Below are 19,938 nucleotides of genomic sequence, written 5' to 3'. Positions count from 1 at the left end.
CCAGTCCATCCTAAAGGAAATCAACCCTGAATACTCATTAGAAGGAAAGATGCTGAAGCTGAAGCTCTAATACTTTGGCCACCTGACATGAACAGCGGACTCATTGGAAAAGACCCTAATGCTGAGAAAGATTGAAGGCAGCAGTAGAAGAGGGAGACAGATGATGAGAAGGTTGGATGGCATCACCAATTCAATGGACATGAACTTGGGGAAACTCCAGGAGAAGGTGATGGACAAGGAGGCCTGGCAAGCTGCAGTCCATGGGGTTGCAAAGAGTTGAGCAACAACAACAATTACACCAGGATTACCGATTTAGCAAAAAAAATTTTTTTAATTTCAAATAATTTTTTATTGTAAGTGTGTTCCAAAGATTCCATGGGAAATACTTACACACAAAAAATTATTCACTGTTTGTATGAAATTCAAATTGAATTGAGTATTCTGTACTTTATCTGGCTACCTGAGTGATCTAACATTCCTACAAACTCCTTACAGTCATTTTTAATGGCTGCCTGGCATTCTATCAAGTGGTTTGTTTAACTATCCCCAGTGGTTGGCCCTTAGTTGTCTCTAATTTTCATTACTATAAACAAATACCCAGTGGGCATCTCTGGACAAAATGTTTTTCCTATATCAAGGATTATTTCTTTTAAAAAAGATCATTTAAATGTAGAATTACTGAGTTACAGGGTATAAAAAAAATTTTTTTTTAATTTCAAGTTTTCTGGGGGAAAGACTCATAAGTAAACATTTAACCATAATCTCTGTTCTATATTGCTGCCAGAATTCTCTCTCAAAAACACAGAAATAACCAAGTCACTGTCTCTCCATCTTTTTCCAACTTCCCAGCACCTAAACTATGCACAACCACTTGACCCGCTTCCAGCAATACGCCCTCTATGGATAGCAACATTTTTCAAGGTTCTTAACAAATACTGCAAACTACTTTTACAAATGATTAAATCAACTTACACTACATTAGCCACGCTGAAGAGGCCAATTTGCCTGTGGCCTCATCACGTAAAAAAACTTTGCTAACTTGGCATCCAAAAGCATCTTGTTTTAATTTTGTATTTATAAAACATTTGCATTTCTCTCTTCACTAGTGAGTCTGGAGTTTGGTCCACATATGCAGACCAGGTAATATTTTCCTTTCATTCAGAGTCTAGGTCTTTTAACACTTATATCAACTATACTACTTTAGCATTTTCACATTGATTTATATGAGTCCTTTGAATTAAAAAAGAAAAAAAATACACATATAATGCCACCTGCTGAAAATGCAGAAAACAAACTATATTTCTAAATTATCATGGAAAATATAATTAAACACTATCACAAATTTTTAAATAAACACCTATCAATGAAAACTTCGTAAGTCTATCTTAAGGCAGATTAAGGTGTAAAACTAGTCTGAAAATGATTCAGGGATGAACAAACATATCAATAATACAAGCAGAGTTTGAGTGGATCTTATACTTGGCCAACAGAACCAACTCTTAGCTTGACAAAGAATTATCAATAAGGGTAAAAGTTTTTTCAGAAAACAACAACAACATTACCTCTTGTATTTGCTGAGATTCAGTGAAATATATAAAACATAGTAAAACAGTATCTAAAGGTCACACCACCACCAAACAAACGAAATAGCTTCTCACCAGATACTTCCTCCTTTTTCCTCTTCTTTGGCTTAGAGGCGGTAGACTCACAAGCTGATACTGGTGATTCTGAATGGCAACCTAACTGGGGCACAATAACCTCCTTTAGACCTAAAATATAACAAATTTCTGAATTATTAATACTATCTATGAATAACTATGGGTCCCAATCTAGAGAAGAATTTCTAAAAAATCCAAATCCCCAAAACAAATTACAGCATGACTGCCTGCTTTAAAATCAGTTCCTTTAAAGAACTCCCCAAACATATGTTCTTGTTCATGGGCCATTAATATGATAAAAGGCTCTACAGAGAAACGTAAAACAAAAAATCTGGGAGTTGCTGCCAGCTAAAGATCATTCAGAAATGAAAATAAAAGCACAAGATGAAAATGTTAAAAACAACGTAAGTTTTGATGTAGAAACTTTAAAACATTTTTTGAGCAAGGTACTAGTTTTCCCCATCTTCAAAGATAAGAAACAAGCAAGCGAGACAAAATAGAAGGTACTTTTTGTGTGCTCTTTGTTTTTACTAACATAGGGAATCGGTAGAAAAGTAAAAAATCAAAGCAAAGCTAACTTTGCTTGATTCATTGTCTCAATGAAAATGCCCAAGTTTCTTGATCATTAATTTCAACCAACCAACCAACCTCCATGCAAGTGTGCTGACTGGAATTAAAAGAAGGAATGCTTTTCATTGGATTTATCTAGCAACTGCTTTTGAAGGTTGCTAGGACAATCTCCAAATGCCATCAGTGGGACTCTTTCATTGCTGTTCTAGAAAAACAGAGTAAATGTGTCAACCACACCACCTACCGCTGGAATCAAAGTTTAGGAAGTCTGAGAATTCCTGAGCCAATGTCTCGTCACTCGCAAAGGCACAGATGCAAGCAAAGAAATGAATGCATCTCTGGACTGCCTCATCCTTGGAAGCATTCGACTTGTGTGACTTTAGAGTCTGGCAGGAGCAGAAGAAACGGCGTTCAGGCAAGCTTTTGGCACTGATTTTTTGCACAAAGGATGTATGCAAATACCCCAAACTATGCTTCTGGCTTGCTTTGCATTTCACCACCAAAATGTTTTTAGTAATCCTCTGAACAAGGGGACCTGTGGGTTCCGTGGCCAACTGCCAGATGGTTTGCTTGGTTTCTGGGGAGGCCTGCATGGCATTCAGGACCGAGCTCTTTAGAGTCAGAGGGGTGGCCTCTGCCTGGCAATTCACTGCCAGCTTGATGTGCTGGCACTGGTTCTCCACAACGCCCTGGGTGGCAGCTTTCAGGCATGAGGGGACATAACAACGGCCAGAGCTCAGCTGAGTGATGATGGTCCCGTCCACCGTCTGGATGGTCGTCTCTGAAACACCTAGCTCCACAAAGCATCGGTAATCGGGGCCCCGGTCTCTTTGCCGCACTGAGTAGACTTGCAGATCGGAGCCTGTGATGATTTTGACAGCTTCAACACTAGGTTGCTTCCGGGCACCATACCGGAAAATGGTTCCACATGTCTTGTTCTTACAGCTCAGTCCCCGGGTGCCATTGTATGTGCCACATCGGGGACACTTTCTGATCCCCCTCAATGTGGCCTTCCCCAAATCAGATAAGAAAGCTGGAACTTTGGTCCTTAGAGAGTTTGGTTCCATTTTTCATAGGTTCTAGAAAAGACAATAAGCTCATCAGCCTGAGTATACATGCACAAACACACACACAGTTAAAATCACTTACAATATTTAGTACAGAAAGTAAAATGAAAAGAAGCTATCCACTATTTTCAAACTGTACCCTCAAAGAAAACATCCATTTAAACCCTCAAATAAAATAAAAGTGTAGGAATCTTTGCCTTTTGTATCTCTCTATTTTTCAAGGCCTAATGTAATAACTGAAATATTTCTCAAGATTCAGTCTTGTTTTATACAACAAGCTAGATTAGTTAACCTAATCTTTTTTTGACCACACCAAGGGATCAATGGAAGTGAAAGCACAAAGTCCTAACCACTGGATTGCCAAGGAATTCCCTAGTTAACCTAATTTCAACATGCACAGATGTTTGACTTGAGCGACTGGAGAATGGGAAAGATGAGTTCTTTCTCTTCCACCATTCCCCACAAAACCCAGACCAATCTTACCTGTATCAATTGCCAGAGTATCCAGAAAACAGTATAACCTGAATTCATAAGACCTAAAAGGTGTTTCATTAGTTTGTGATGATCATAGAGGACAAGTGAAGATGCAACAATTTGCAGAGTAAAAAACACTGTTTAACTCAAAGTCTTCTGAAGTTTGAACTCTGTGGTGTAACAATGGAGACATTCTGCCTCTTCCTTTTTGGCCAGCCAATGGCAAAGCTCATGCCCAATGTTCCATAGTCAAAGATTCCCACTGCCCTAAGTGGAGACCATGGCAGCCTGTAAGTAAAACAGGGAAACACTATTAAAGTTATACAAAGAGTGATTCTTTCGTTTTAGAAAAGGAAAGTCTTTCACAAATATTTGAGAAATATTTGATAGAAATTATCATGGTTGTTTTATACTTCCAATCACAAGAAGGTAAAACAGTGCTAATGTCATTACACAGGGAGCTTTCAAAAACACCTAGAGTCAGGTATATAAATAGTCGAACACTCAGCATTCCTAATAGTAATGCACTGCATTTTTATAGCACTTTATGCTTTTTAACATGCTTTTACGTTATTTCATTTGAATCTCACCATATTAGTGTCTCATTTGAGCCAAACAACAATGGCTTTTCAGATAAAAATCAAAAGTTAAGTAACTTGCCTGAGGCCACCTATCAAAATCAGCAGTGTGGTTGCCACTAACCCAGTGTCTGCTAAAAAGAATGTGAATCTCTGTTTCTGATTTCCCCCAACATTACGAAAATTTTCAAACATATAAAAAAATAGAATTATACAGTCAACCTTCATAAACCCACCCACTAGATTCTAAAATTAACCTTTTACTATATTTATTACATATCCCTTTCTTCATCTATCAATCCCTTTCATATTTTGATGCACTTCAAAGTAAGCTGCAGGTATCAGCAGCATGCATATTATCAACTAAAGTTTAATATTTTTAATGCTTTTAAAAAAGGTAAATCTGCTTGTGATTTTCAAGTAAGGTGAGAGCTTTGCTTTTGCTTTCTGATCCCAAAGAACAGTCTTTTTTTTTTTTTTCCAGGTGTTCTGAGTGTTGCTGTGCAAGAGCTTTCTCGAGTTGCAGTGCATGTGCTTACTTGCTTACTTGCCCTGCAGCATGTGAAATCTTCGCAGACCAGGGATCGAACCCACATCCCCTGCATCAGCAGGTGGATTCTTAACTACTGGACCACCAGGGAAGTTCCCAAAGAATCATCTTGATAAAAGACTCTCCCTTCACATCTTCTTTAGTTTACTGATTAACAAATTGAAAAGTACAAATAAGAAAAGTCTAGGAATGCCTACATTTTGATGCTAAGAACTAATCCCCCGTGTAATATCTGCTGAGTGAATGAAGTTTTGTGAAATATGATTGATAGCAGGGTTTCTCCACCTTGGCACCACAGACATTTAGGGCTGGATACTACAGGGAGGGAACATGGCCCCACCCATCAGCAGAAAATTAAAGACTTACTGAGCATGGCTTTACCCACCAGAGCAAGACTATTTTCCCCACAGCCAGTCCTTCCTATCTGGAAGCTTGCACAAACCTCTTATCCTCATTCATCAGAAGGCAGACAGAATGAAAACCATAATCACAGAAAACTAACCAAACTGATCACATGGATCACAGCTTTGTGTAACTTAATGAAACTATGGGCCATGCTGTGTAGGGCCACTCAAGACAGATGGGTCATGGTGGAGAGTTCTGACAAAACGTGGTCCACTGGAGAAGAGAATGGCAAACCACTTCAGCATTCTTGCCTTGAGAACCCCATGAGCAGTATGAAAAGGCAAAAAGATGTAATGCTGAAAGATGAAGCCCCCAGGTTGGTAGGTGTTCAATGTGCTACTGGAGAAGAGCAGATAAATAGCTCCAGAAGGAATGAAGAGGTTGAGCTGAAGTGGAAACGACACCCAGATGTAGATGTATCTGGTAGTGGAAGTAAAGTCCGATGCTGTAAAGAACATGGCATAGGAACCTGGAATGTTAGGTCCATGAATCAAGGTAAATTGGATGTGGTCAAACAGGAAATGCCAAGAGGGAACATCGACATTTTAGGAATCTGAACTAAAATGGATGGGAAGGGGCGAATTTAATTCAGGTTACCATTATATCTACTATTGTGGGCAAGAATCTCTTAGAAGAAATGGAGTAGCCCTCACAGTCAACAAAAGAGTTTGAAATGCAGTACTTGGGTGCAATCTCAAAAATGACAGAATGATCTCGGTTTGTTCCAAGGCAAACCATTCAATATCACAGTAATCCAAGTCTATGCCCCAACCACTAATGCCAAAGAAGCTGGAGTTGACCAGTTCTATGAAGACCTACAAGACCTTCTAGAACTAACACCAAAAAAGATGTCCTTTTCATAATAGGGGAATGTAATGCAAAAGTAGGAAGTCAAGAGATACCTGGAGTAACAGGCAAGTTTGGCCTTGGAGTACAAATGAAGCAGGGCAAAGGCTAACAGAGTTTTCCTGAGAGAACGCACTGGTCATAGCAAACACTCTCTTCCAACAACACAAAAGACAACTCTACATATGGACATCACCAGATGGTCAATACCAAAATCAGACTGATTATATTGTTTGTGGCCAAAGATGGAGAAGCTTTACACAGTCAGCAAAAACAAGACCAGGAGCTGACTGTGGCTCATATCACGAACTCCTTATTGCAAAATTCAGACTTAAATTGAAGAAAGTAGGGAAAACCACTAGGCCATTCAGGTATGACCTAAATCAAATCCCTTATGATTATACAGTGGAAGTAACAAAAAGATTCAAGGGATTAAATCTGACAGAGTGCCTGAAGAACTATGGATGGAGGTTTGTAATACTGCACAGGAAGTGGTAACCAAAACCACCCCCAAGAAAAAGAAATGCAAAAATGAAAAGTGGTTGTCTGAAGAGGCCTTTCAAATAGCTGAGAAAAGAAGACAAGCTAAAGGCAAAGACGAAAAGGAAAGGGACATCCATCTGAATGCAGAGTTCCAAAGAATACCAAAGAGAGATAAGAAAGCCATCTTAAGTGAACAATGCAAAAAAATAGAGGAAAACAATAGAATGGGAAAGACTAGAGATCTCTTCAAGATAAAGGGAACATTTCATGCAAAGATGGGCACAATAAAGGACAAAAACAGTATGGACCTAACAGGAGCAGTAGATATTAAGAAGAGGTAGCAAGAATACACAGAAGAACTATACAAAAAAAGGTCTTAATGACCTGGACAACCACAATGGTGTGATTACTCACCTAGAGCCAGACATCCTACTGTGTGAAGTCAAGTGGGCCTTAGGAAGTATTGTTAAGAACAAAGCTAGTGAAGGTGATGGAATTACAGTCAAGGTATTTCAAAACCTAAAACATGATGCTGTTATAGTGCTGCACTTGATATGCCAGCAAATTTGGAAAACTCAGCAGTGGCCACAAGATTGGAAAAGATCAGTTTTCATTCCAGTCCCAAAGAAGGGCAAAGCCAAAGAATGTTCAAACTACTGCACAACTGTATTATTTCACATGCTAGCAAGGTAATACTCAAAATCTTTCAAGCTAGGCTTCAACAGTACGTGAATGGAGAACTTCTAAATGTACAAGCTGGATTTAGAAAAGGCAGAGGAACCAGAGATCAAATAGCCAACATCTGCTGGATGATAGAAAAAGCACGGGAATTCCAGAAAAACATCTACTTTTGCTTCATTGACCACCCTAAAGTCTTTGACTGTCTGGATCACAACTGGAAAATTCTGAAACAGATGGGAATACCAGACCACTTTATCTGCATCTGAGAAACCTGTGCGCAGGTCAAAAAGCAACAGTTAGACTAGACATGGAAAAACAGACTGGTTCAAAATTGGGAAAGGAGTACGTCAAGGTTGTCCCCTGCTTATTTAACCTATATGGAGAGTACATCATGCGAAATGCTGGGCTGGATGAAGTACAAGCTGGAATCAAGACTGCTTGTACTTCAAGAAATATCAATAACCTTAGATATGCAGATGACACCACCCTTATGGCAGAAAGCGAAGAAGAACTAAAGAGCCTCTTGATGAAAGTGATAGAGGAGTGAAAAAGCTGGCTTAAAAAACATTCAAAAAACAAAGATCATGGCATCTGGTCCCATCACTTCATGGCAAATAGATGGGGAAACAATGGAAAACAGTGACAGACTTTTATTTTCTTGGGCTCCAAAATCACTGCAGATGGTGAGTGAAGCCATGAAATTAAAAGACACTTGCTCCTCAGAAGAAAAGCTATGACCAACCTAGACAGCATATTGAAAAGTAGAGACATTACTTTGCCAACAAAGGTCCATGTAGTCAAAACTCTAGTCTCTCCATCATGTACAGATGTGAGACTTGGACCAGAAAGAAGGCTGAGTGCCTAAGAATTGATGATTTCAAACTGTGATGCTGGGACTCTCAAGAGTCCCTTGGACAGCAAGGAGATCAAATCAGTCAATCCTAAAGGAAATCAACCCTGAATACTCATTGGAAGGACTGATGCTGAAGCTGAAGCTCCAATACTTTGGCCACCTGATGTGAAGAGCTGATTCATTGGAAAAGACCGTGATACTGGGAAAGACTGAGAGCAGGAGGAGAAGGGGATAACAGAGGATGAGATGGTTGGGTGGCATCACCGACTTGATGGACATGAGTTTGAGCAAAATCTGGGAGATAATGAAGGACAGGGAAGCCTGGCATGTTGCAGTTCATGGGGGTCACAAAGAGTTGGACACAACTGAGCAACTGAACAACAACAACTATTATGGGGGGCTATCCTATGTGTCATAGGATGTTTAGTAGCATCCTGGGTCTCCACCACTAGATGCCAGTAGCAGTCAACATGCCCTCCCTAAGTTATAAAAAAACAAAAATGTCTCCAGATATTGCTAAATATCCTCTTGGGGGGCAAAATCACCCCTTTAAAAACACCTAGAGACATTAGTCTGTTTACACAGCATTTCCTTCTGAGGTCAATACACTTTTTTGGTAGGTGTTCTCAATCAGTCAAATGTGGGTTCTTAGGAAAGAATGTTGTTCCAAAGCTGATTATCTCTATGACCAAATCTTTTAAATTCTGAGCTTCAGATTGCTTTATATATAAATCAATTTTAAAATTACACTGATGATGATAATTTCATATTATTATTAAAGTGAAAAAACAGAACAACTTTGCTCATTAAGGGAGGAACTATTTGCCAGTTATAGTTTATTTTGTAAATAAATCATTTAAGTCTATGATCTTGCAAAAGTAGACTAAAGAACTAATGACCCTTTTATCCCCTACTTTCACTACCACTACCCCCACTTGCCCCTCCACCCCACAAATCCTCACTTTTCAAGAGTAAATACAGTTAACAGGCTGGCATATATCCAACAGACTATTTTCTGTGTTTATGAATAAATAAATATATGTATGTACACATGTGGGATTTTGGTTTTAGAAAAATTGAGTTATATTAAACTCAGTGTCCTCAAGTTTGCATACTTAATATTTTACCACAGTTGAACCATCTCTACCAATGAGTTTTAGTTCTAGACAATGTTGCAATTAACATCTTAAACACTAACTTTAGTATATAGGTGCAATTATTTCAGTAGAAAAGATTCTGAACATTGTTTCTAGTTTTCTTAATTTATTGGGTACAGAATAAAATTTTATTGGGAGAAAGAAGTTCGACTTCTAAAAATGTTATTATTGTCTTATTCATCCTATCTCACTTTCTGTACTCAAATACATTCCAAGCAGATAAAACATTCACACACAAAAAAATGGAACAGTCAATACACTAGAACAAAAAGAGGGAATTTTTTCTTAAAATATTTTTTAAGGATATCAGATTGAAGATGGCCTACATGACACAAAACCCAGAATCCAGAAAATAGTAAACATTAAATCTAGAAATGATTAATTTTTCCTATTTATCAGTGTTTTTTAAAAACTTCTTTATTGAGGTATATTTTACATACCGTACCATTCACCCATTTTAAGTGTAAAATTCAATAATATTTATTGTTTATAGAGTTGGGTATCCATCATGACAATTAAGTTTTAGAACACTTCTATCACCCGATAAAAGAGCCCTCTTGTCTTCTGGAGTCAATCACCATGCCCACCCTTAGGTAATCACTAACCTACTTTCCGTCTCTATAGATTTACAATTCCTGGACACTTCATATAGATGGAATCATACAATATGTGGCCTTTTATGTCTGGCTTCTTTCGCTCAACATAATGTTTTTAAGGTTCTACCACATTGTAGCATGTATCAGTACTTCATTCCTTTACACTGCTGAATGGCATTCCACTGCATGACTATATCATTTTGTTTATCCATTGATCACCTTATACATACTTGGATCGTTTCCACTTCAGGGTTATCATGAACAATACTGTCGAGCACATTAACATGCAAGTCTTTGTGCAGACAACTGTCTTCATTTCTCTTGGGTAGAAACCGAGAATTAGAATTACTGAGTGGTAGGGTAATTTTACATTTACCTCAATAAAGAAGTTAAAAAAAAACAACACTGATAAATAGGAGTAGTCAGAAATCCCTGTAGCTCAAATGGTAAAGAATCTGCCTGCAGTGCAGAAGAACAGGGTTTGACCCCTGGGTCAGGAAGTTCCTCTGGAGAAGGGAATGGCAAGCCACTCCAGTATTCTTGCCTGGAGAAACCCATGGACAGAGAAGCCTGGCGGGCTACAGTTCATGGGGTCACAAAGAGTCAGACACAACTGAGCTACTAACACTTCAGGGTAAGTTTAAGTGTAACATTTTAAGAAACTGCCAAAATGTTTTCCAAAATGACTGTGCCATTTTACATTGCACCAGCACTATTATACATTCTCACAAACTTTCTCCACTTTCTAGCCAACAAGTGTTATTGTCTCCTTGGTTATGGCCATTAGATTATAATGGGTGTGAAGTGGTGCCTCACTGTGGTTTTTACTGCATTTCCCTAGTGAATAATGATGTTGGTAACATTTCACATGCTTATTTAGTCATATGTCTATCTCTTTGGGGAAATAACTATTCAAATATTTGACCCAGTTTAAAATTTTGACTCATTTGATTACATGAAAATGGTATTTTTCTTTATGGAAAAAAGTACCTCAGACTAAATCCAAAGATTAAAACAAACTAAGCAACCAAAGCAGTGGAAGACTTGTACAGTGAAAACTACAAAACATAATTGAAAGAAATTAAAGACCTAGAAAATGGAAAGGCTTTCCATGAAAATGAAAATTTCCTAGAAAATGGAAAGGTTTCATGTTCATGAACCAGAAGAGCTGATCTTGTTAAGATGGCACTACTCTTCAAACTGACCTACAGATCCAATGTAATGCATTCCTATCAAAATCCTAAATACCTTTTTTTTGGAAATCGACACGATGATCCTAAAATTCATATAGAAATGCAAGGGACCTGGAAGAGCCAGAAAAATGTTGAGAAAGAACAAAGTAGAAGCATTCTCACTTCCTAATTTCAAAATTTACTACACAGCAAATTAAGACAATGTGGATAGAGAAGGAACAAATACTGTATTACATCACTTACATGGAGAACCTAAAAAAACCAAACTCATGGAAGTAGAATGTAATGGTAGTTGCCAGGGGCCTAGGGCATTGGAGAAATCGGGAGATGTTAGTGAAAGGGTACAAACTTCCAGTTGTAAGACGAATGAGTTCTGGGAATCTAATGTACAGCATAGTTACAGTGGTTAAGAATCCACCTTGCAATGCAGGGGACATGGGTTCAATCCCTAGTCTAGAAGATTTCACATACTGTGGGGCTACTAAGCCGGTTTGCCATGACTACTGAGCCCACATTCTAGAGCCTGTGAGCCACAGGCTGTGCACCCTAAAGCCCTTGCTTTGCAAGAAGACAAGCCACCACCTGAATAGCCCACACAGTGCAGCTAGAGAGTAGCCCCTGCTCACTGCAACTAGAGAAAGCCTGGGCGCAGCAATGAAGATACAGTGCTTTGAAATCTTTATTTCAAAAAGAATAAATGATTTTAAAAAAAGAAATGTTAATTATGTGATGTAATGGAAGCACTAGGTAATGCTATAGCGGTAATCATTTTGCAATGTAAGTGTGTTACACTTTAAACTTACACCATGTTATATGTAAATTACATCTCAATAAAATTGGGGGGGAATGACAATGTGACAATAGACATACAGATAGACGTAGAAACCAACAAAATAGTACTGAGAATTAAAAAGTAAACCCTCTCATTTATGGTCAGTTGATGTTCAACAAGGATGCCAAGATCCATTAGTTGGTGGGAACAGTCCCACCAACAAATGGTGCTGGAACAATACATAGCCACCCGCAAAGGAATGAAGTTGGATCCCTGTTTCACACTGTATATAAAAATTAACCCAAAGTGGAACGTAGACATAAATGTAAGAGTTAAAACTACAAAACTCTTAGGAAGAAATACAGGCATATATCTTTGTGACCTTGGAATAGGCAATGGTATCTTAGATATGACACCAAAAGCCTGAGTGACAAAAGAAAAAAACAGAAAAATTGATCTTAATCAAAATTAAAAACAACTGTGCTTCAAAGGATGCATCAAGAAAGTAAAAAGATAACCCACAGAATGGGAGAGCATGTTTGCAAGTCATATATGTGATAAAGGATTTGTATCCTGAGTATATAAAAACATTTATATGTTTACATTTATTTAACAGTAAAAAGACAAATAACCCAATTTTAAAATGAGCCAATTATATGAATGGATATTTCTCCCAAGAAGACATACAAATAGCCAATAAACACATGAAAAGATGTTTAAAATCATGCCACTAAGGAAATGCAAATCAAAAAATCAAAACGAGATGCCATTTCACCAAGATGACTAAAAAAATATAGACAATAATAATGATAAAGAAAAACTGGAACCTTCATACATTGTTGATAGTATCACAAAATGGTGCAACCACTTTAGAAAATTGGTGGTTTTGTAGGTAATGCTCGTTATAGTAGTATTCATAAAAGCCAGAAAGTAGAATCAATCCAACTGATGAATGGGTAAACAAAATGTGATATATCCATACAATGGAATATTATTTGGCCATAAAAGGGAATGAAGTTCTGATACATGCTATGGCATGGATGAATAAACCTTGATATACAATGCTATGTGAAAGAAACCAGACATAAGAAGCCATACATTGTATGATTCCATTTAAACGAAATATCCAGAATCAACAAATGCATAGAGACAGATGAGTGGTTGCTTAGATCTGAGGGGAATGGGGGGATTACGAGTGACTGCTAATAAGTGTGACGTTTCTTTATGGGGTGATGGAAGGTTGCATTACTGTGAATATACTAAAATCACCAAATTTAACATTTTAAAAGGGTGAATTTTATGTTATATGATTTATATTTCAATAAATCTGCCACTAAAAATAAAAGGATAAAATTGAAAATCAACAAGGACCTACTGTATAACACAGGGAACTCTACTCAATACTCTGTAATTACCTGGATGGGACAAGAATCTGAAAAAGAGTGGATATATGTATGTGTATATATATATGTGTATACAGAATCACTTTGCTGTACACCTGAAACTAACACAGTACTGTAAATCAACTATATTCCAAGATAAAGTAAAAATTATATTTAATGGGAAAAAGAAATATTTGAAATGCAAATAACAAAGGGCTAATTTCCTAAAATAAGAGTTTTTACAAATCAATAAAAAAGCAGCAATCCCACTAGAAAAATCAGTAAAGGGCATGGAAAGACAGCTTATAAAAAAAAAGAAAGAAAAAAAAATCTTTCTGGTGGTGTGGCTTGTGAGATCTTAGTTCCCCAACCAAGGATTGAATCCAGGTCCACAGAAGTGGCAGAACAGAGTCCTAACCACCAGACCACCAGGGGATTCCAAAAAAAAAAAGTTTTTAATGTCCAAAACTCAACCTTGCAATAAGCAAGAGGCAAAGTAAAACAGGACTTCAGCAAAGTGACAAAAAGATGTTATCACAGGAGGATGTGGAGAAACACACTCTGCATTGTTGGTAGGAGTGTAAACTGCAATATCGTCTTCAAAGAGATATAAATAAAATAAAACTTAAAACACACTTTGACTTAACAATTCCACTTTTAAGATTCCATGAGTTCAAGTCTCATATAAACACGAAACATGCACAGGGGTACTCCATGCAAGGTTGTCCATAACTGCACGAGAACAGAAACAGTCTAAGAGCTAACTAAATAAATCATGGTGTAACTATAAAATATGCTACTACAGAGCCATTAAAAAGTATCAGATCTATATATATTGATAAGGAACAAATATCAAGATACACTGTGGAGTAAAAAAAAAGGTATAAAACTTCATGTTTAATGTGATACTCTTGGTTTAAAAGAGAAAAAATGAAACGGGGAAGACACACACCTATATAACATATTGCCTCAGAAGAAGTGACCGGGGACTTCGGAAATAGAAAGAGGGAGGGATATGCACATTTCATTGTTTTGTAAGATGTGAATTCTAAACTTGTACTAGTATCACTTAGGATTCCCAGATGGCTCAGTGGTAAAGAACCGGCCTGCCAATATAAGAGATGCAGGAGATGAGGGTTTGATCCCTGGGTCAGGAAGATCCCCTGGAGGAGGAAATGGCAACTCACTCAGTATTCTTGCCTGGAAAACCCCATAAACAGAGGAGCCTGGCAGGCTACAGTCCAAGGGGTCACAGAGTCAGACACGACTTTGCAACTGAACACAAGTATTACTTCTTACAGAAAGCATACACGAACAAGTAACACAATTTGTAAATGACACGGATAGAGTAGGATAATTAGTTAAGTTTAGAAATTCCACTATATTTTAGTATAATTTACCAGCCTTTTGCTAATACACAAATGACTTAATTAGCACCAGGACAGTCCCAGTTAGGCCAGAGAGGGTCAAAGGAGGAACTAATGATGTAAGCCCTGATGCAGGTCCAAGAATGGGGAAGAAGGTGGTCTTCTCTCCTCCCCACTTCTCCTTTGATTATAAAAATGCAGCCCTACTGAATAGTTCTCAAGGTTGTGCTCCCTTGCTGGCCTGCTTGTATTTCTCACAAGCCTCCTATGCTAATAAACTCATTCTTTACTGGCCACTTTGCCTCACACTTAACTCTCTGAGCTTCACTAAGTCCTGACACTAGTTGAACGGTTTCAATTAAAAGATCAACACAATAAGTTCCCATTCCCTCCTAAGTCAGGGATCTTGGGTTCAAGTCCGAATTTGAGTTTTGGCTGAGTCTCACCTGAGAAGAAATGCAGATTCATAAAGAATCTGTATTTGAGCTCTGCCTTAAAAAGGGTCTCCTCTTCCGGGCAAGTTTTCTGAACAGCCTCCTCGGATGGTGTACAGGGACTGGTGCTGAAAGAGCTACCCCACGAACACTCCCTGTGGTGGTGGGCTTTCAGCCATGTGCCATTTGGTTTGTTTTTTTAAATTAGTTTATTTATCTATTTTTTTAAGCCATGTGCCATTTGGCTGTAGAGCTATATTCAGTTCGCTGAACGCTGTTTAATTCTTGTGAAGCACAGTAAAGTGAACGAGCACCATGACTAAAACATAAACTTGCTAACATTCATTGAGTACAAGTAAGCCCTTCCCATGCATTTACTCGTGTAATGCTCACCACGATCCTTTGACACAGGTATTATTTTACCAGTGGCTCAGAGAAAGCAGGGGTTTGATTCCTGTTCCTCGGTCAGCCTCTAAATAATCTAGGGTGAGTTTGGAATCTGATGGATTCTTTGTCAAACCAGAAAAGAGAGGAAGGGGCAAGACTAGAGCCAGGACTCTCCACTTCAGGTCCAGGGTGCTTCCGTTTGCCCTGCGCTGCCTCGGAACACCGGAGAAAGGCCAAGATCCCCTGTCACCCAGCGGGTCCCGCACCTTCCACCTGGCTTCCAGGACGCAGCCCTCCCCCAGACGCATCACCCGGGAACCTACTTCCCGGCATCCTCCCCGTGCGACCACTCACTTCCGGTCCTAAGTAGGCCCGAGTAGAAGCATCATTCGGCCAGCACCCTGCTCTTGGGAAACGCTATCCGCCAGGATTCCCGGCTGTACGCCCTTGTCCCACTGTCGCCCACGCCTTTGGTCAACACAGTCCCCTTACCTGCCCTGCGCCCCCCACCCTGCGGCCCCTGGCTCCCACGCTGATGACCGCCCTCACCTCCTCTCTCTTCGCCTGCCGCGGCCTTTTACAAACACGGCCAAACTGTTCGCTGTAACGACAGTCGTTATTGGTCAGAGCCGCCCACGCGCGGCGAGGGCCCACCCCGCCTCAGTTCGCGTTGTCTGACGGGAGTTGTAGTTTCCTCCTCCTGGAGGCAGCGGACAATTGCTGCAGAATCAGGTGGAGGAATCTGCTTAAGGTTTTTTTTTGCTATGGCAAGAGTGCTCTGGACAACTCTGCTGGTACTGGAAGGCACAGACAATTCTAGCGCTGGTCATGGCTATTTCAGGCCTGAGTGAGTCCTGTTTCTGAGTAGAATTCCATCCGTCACTGATGCAAAAGTCTTAAGATTTTCTATATTTTTAGCAATGTCGGCTGCGATTTAGTGTTTTGTCAAGGGAGTGTTGTCTACCAAAGTATTCGCTGTTCCTATCACTTGTGTGTTTGTATCAAGTTATCTTTTTCTCCCTTAATTATACTCGGACGTATTACTTGAACGTTTTCCCCTTAGAAGAGGTTGGAATTGAGTTGAGTTCCCGCATGACTAGTTTTGGTCCATGGAATTGCACAGGATAAATCTACATACTCTTTGTTGACAATAGCTGCTGAGTACAAATGTGTTAAGGGTGAGGCTTGTATGTACTGGAAAACCCCGGAATGAGATTTTGTGCACCTTTAGCCTTCATCCTGCTACTTATTAATCGTTGCACTGTGGACTTGTCGCCTGAGAACTGTCAAATGAAATAACATGAATAAATAAAAAGGTGAGAGCTGTTGTTTCAGTTATATTCAGGGACTTACTGAGGACTGTAGTCAATGAGACAGTCTCTCAGCTCTGAGGAAGTGATGTGAGGAGGTTATGGGGGGAGGTTAACACATCTATGATTTTGGAGACGGGGTATGTGCAATCAAGCACACATTGGTAGAGGGGTGCTTCTGGTCACAAAGCACAGGTATCTTGGTTAATGATTTTAGTGTTTTTCTAAGTATGGAAAGATGCAGGAAACTAGGTTCATAAAATCTCCTGAAAATATCCATATGAAGTCCTATTCTCCCAATTTTTCCAGAGCACAAAGTGCCTTGTTTCTGATCTCCACCTTGAACTCCCTTCAAAGTGTGTTGAAGGTCAGTGACTGCAGTGGCTAATGACTTAATCCTTATAAAGCCAGATGGTGAGTGACATTCTTTAGTTGGCAGAACCTTAGTCTTCTTAACTACTAATAAAAGAAGGGGTCCCTTCCGTGATTAAGATTTGCTATGTTGTTTCCTAATCTGGAGGTAGGGGGAGAAGGGCACATTTTTTCTTTTCCACGGAATTTTTCCAGTTTTGTCTTTCCATTTCAAGTTTTAAAATGATCATCAGAATATCCTGGATCAGGACTTCCCTGGCTGTCCAGTGGCTAAGAATCTGCCTTCCAATATACAAGGGAGATGGGTTAAATCGCTAATTAGGAAACTAAGATCCCACATGTCATGGAGGGACTGAGGCCCCACACTGCAACTACTGAACCCACACACCCTAGAGCCCATGTGCCACAAGAGAGAAGCCCATGCACCACAACTAGAGAAAGTCCACACTATACAACGAAGAGCCCGTGCAGCCAAAAAAATTCTTTAAAAAAGTATATCCTGGATCATCTAAATGATCACCTAATAATGGTGGGGTTTCAACGTCTGGTTGTGTTTATGATTATATTAGTGCCAAGTGATTACACAAAGCAGTTGTTCTCAGTTGGGAGCACTGCTTACACATCTAGTAGATGCCATAGGTGTTGAAGTTCCTCCTCCAATGTACAGGACAGCCCTTACAACAAAGAATTATCTGGACCAAAATGTTAACAGTGTCACAATTGAGAGACTGTTGTAAAGTGAGTGTGTTTAAATTTTTTTCCAACGGAATTGCCCAAATGCATCCTAAGAGATCTGTTTTCAGTTGATACACATTATATGTTCCAAACAACCTCATTCTAAAAGAGGTTTCTTTCTTCCAAGCCAGGCACACTGGGTTCTTCAATTCCTTCTTCAAATAAGGGCTTTATACAAATAAGGGCCTTCTTTATTTCAGTATGTTAACATTTTTTTACCCACCTAATTCTCATTGTTTTTGTAGTATTTTTCTAATTGTCATAGGTTTGGGATTTTTTTTTCCGTTCTTCTTTGGCTCCCCTGGGTCTTTGTTGCAGGGTGTGGGCTTCTCTTGGGGACCACAGGCTCTAGAGTGGACGGACTCAGCAGTTGCAGCGTGTGGGTTTAGTTGTCCCTAGGCACGTGGGATCTTAGTTCCCTGACCAGGGATCAAACCTGTGTCTCCTGCATTAGAAGGTGGATTCTTAACCACTGGACAACCAGGTAAGTCCTGGAAATAATTAATTAATAAGGTAATAGTAGATAACCTTGTCTTCCTGACCTTAAGAATGTTTCTAGAGCTTCTCCATTCGCATGAGCCAACCCACTCCAGTACTCTCGCCTGGAAAATCCCATGGACAGAGGAGCCTGGTAGGCTGCAGTCCATGGGGTCTCGAAGAGTCGGACACGACTGAGCGACTTCACTTTCACTTTTCACTTTCAGGCATTGGAGAAGGAAATGGCAACCCACTCCAGTATTCTTGCCTGGAGAATCCCAGGGACGGGGGAGCCTGGTGGGCTGCCGTCTATGGGGTCGCACAGAGTTGGACATGACTGAAGCGACTTAGCAGCAGCAGCAGCAGCTTTCACTCTAATTATACTTAGTTCTTTAAGAAAGATGTCTAGTTCAAAAGTATTGTTTTCAAAACTTCCTCTATTACTTTCAAAGATAACTGTTATCTTTTTCCTGCAACTTGCTTTTGTCACTTAACATAAGATACTATGATCATATTTCTTAAAAAAAAAAAAAAATTATTTTTTGGCTGTACTGGGTCTCGTTGCTCCAAGGGCGTTTCTCTAGTTGTGGCGAGTGGGGGCTTCTAATTGTAGTGCACAGGCTTCTCACTGCGGTGGCTTCTCTTGTAGTGGAGCACAGGCTCTAGGTGCATGGGCTTCAGTAGTTATTATTCAATATGCAATCACTATGTCTAAAAGTCCTTGGAGGTCAAACGGACAAAGGATATAAACAGAAATGTCACAAAAAAGAAACACAAACAACCAATTATCATGGGGAAAAAAATCACTAACTTTACTTGCAATCAGAGAAATAAAAGAGATCATTTTACATGTCTCAGATTGGCAAAAATGAAAGCTTAATAACAATCAGCATTGGTAAAAGCGGGGCAAATGGGTGCTTTCAGACATTTCTGGTTGGAGTGTAAAATGATACAACTTTTAAGAGGGCAATCTGACAATATATATCATACAATTTTTACACTTTACATTCTTTACTCCATCTCTCAATTCTAAGTATCCTAGAGAAATAGTACACACATGCACACAAATGCATTCTTGAACTGTTGTTCCAGTTTTTTATATAAAACAGAGGTATTTTTTTGTTGTGTATTTCCAAATGGGTGAACAGTAGAGGTTTTGTTTTTGGTGATCATTTACTTACCTTTGTGATTTATTCATAATTTATTGTCTTGAGATGTTAAAAAAATTATTGCTTTCTTAAATCCATCTGCTCCTTCCTCTCTGCTTCCTTCTCTCTACAGCCCACTGAATCAGGAAGGCAGTCTGCACTAAACATCCACACCTCCCACTCCCTAACCCACTGCATCCACATTTTGTTCCTACTATTTCGCTGAAAGTGTTAGTTTTTAAAGTCACCAATTACTTCTTTATTGCTAAATCCAGTGAACATTTTTCCCCTCTGCCACACTTGACCCTTGACTACTATTTCCTTGAGTTGTTTTCTTCCTGATCTCTGCAACATTATGGGCCTTCAGTATTTCTCCCCTGTCAGGCAGCTCTTCCTCATTCTCCTTTGCAAGCTTAGCTGTCTCTGCCCCCTTCCATTGAGAC

At 39.3% G+C, this 19,938-nt stretch overlaps 1 protein-coding gene across 4 annotated transcripts in view; it reads right to left on the bottom strand.

Moving 5' to 3' along the window:
• Positions 1–16,034, bottom strand: part of C4H2orf42 (chromosome 4 C2orf42 homolog) — a 35,227-nt gene extending 19,193 nt beyond the window's left edge. The window contains exons 1-4 of one of the 4 annotated variants that reach the window (XM_081594468.1): positions 15,079–16,034; positions 3,779–4,057; positions 2,473–3,307; positions 1,659–1,769 (exon numbers count right to left, since the gene is read on the bottom strand). In XM_081594468.1, the coding sequence (XP_081450594.1) occupies positions 1,659–1,769; positions 2,473–3,295 (934 nt within the window). In that variant the 5' untranslated portion in view covers positions 3,296–3,307; positions 3,779–4,057; positions 15,079–16,034. The remainder of the gene's footprint in view (positions 1–1,658; positions 1,770–2,472; positions 3,308–3,778; positions 4,058–15,078) is intronic. The other 3 variants (XM_081594466.1, XM_081594467.1, XM_081594465.1) reach the window with 3 other exon arrangements.
• Between the last annotated feature and the right edge of the window lie 3,904 nt (positions 16,035–19,938).

Source organism: Giraffa tippelskirchi, chromosome 4 (assembly GCF_054371585.1).
Source record: "Giraffa tippelskirchi isolate mGirTip1 chromosome 4, T2T-mGirTip1v1.2.pri, whole genome shotgun sequence".
NCBI classification, from domain to species: Eukaryota; Metazoa; Chordata; class Mammalia; order Artiodactyla; family Giraffidae; genus Giraffa; species Giraffa tippelskirchi.
This window is presented reverse-complemented; position numbering and strand designations above follow the sequence as displayed.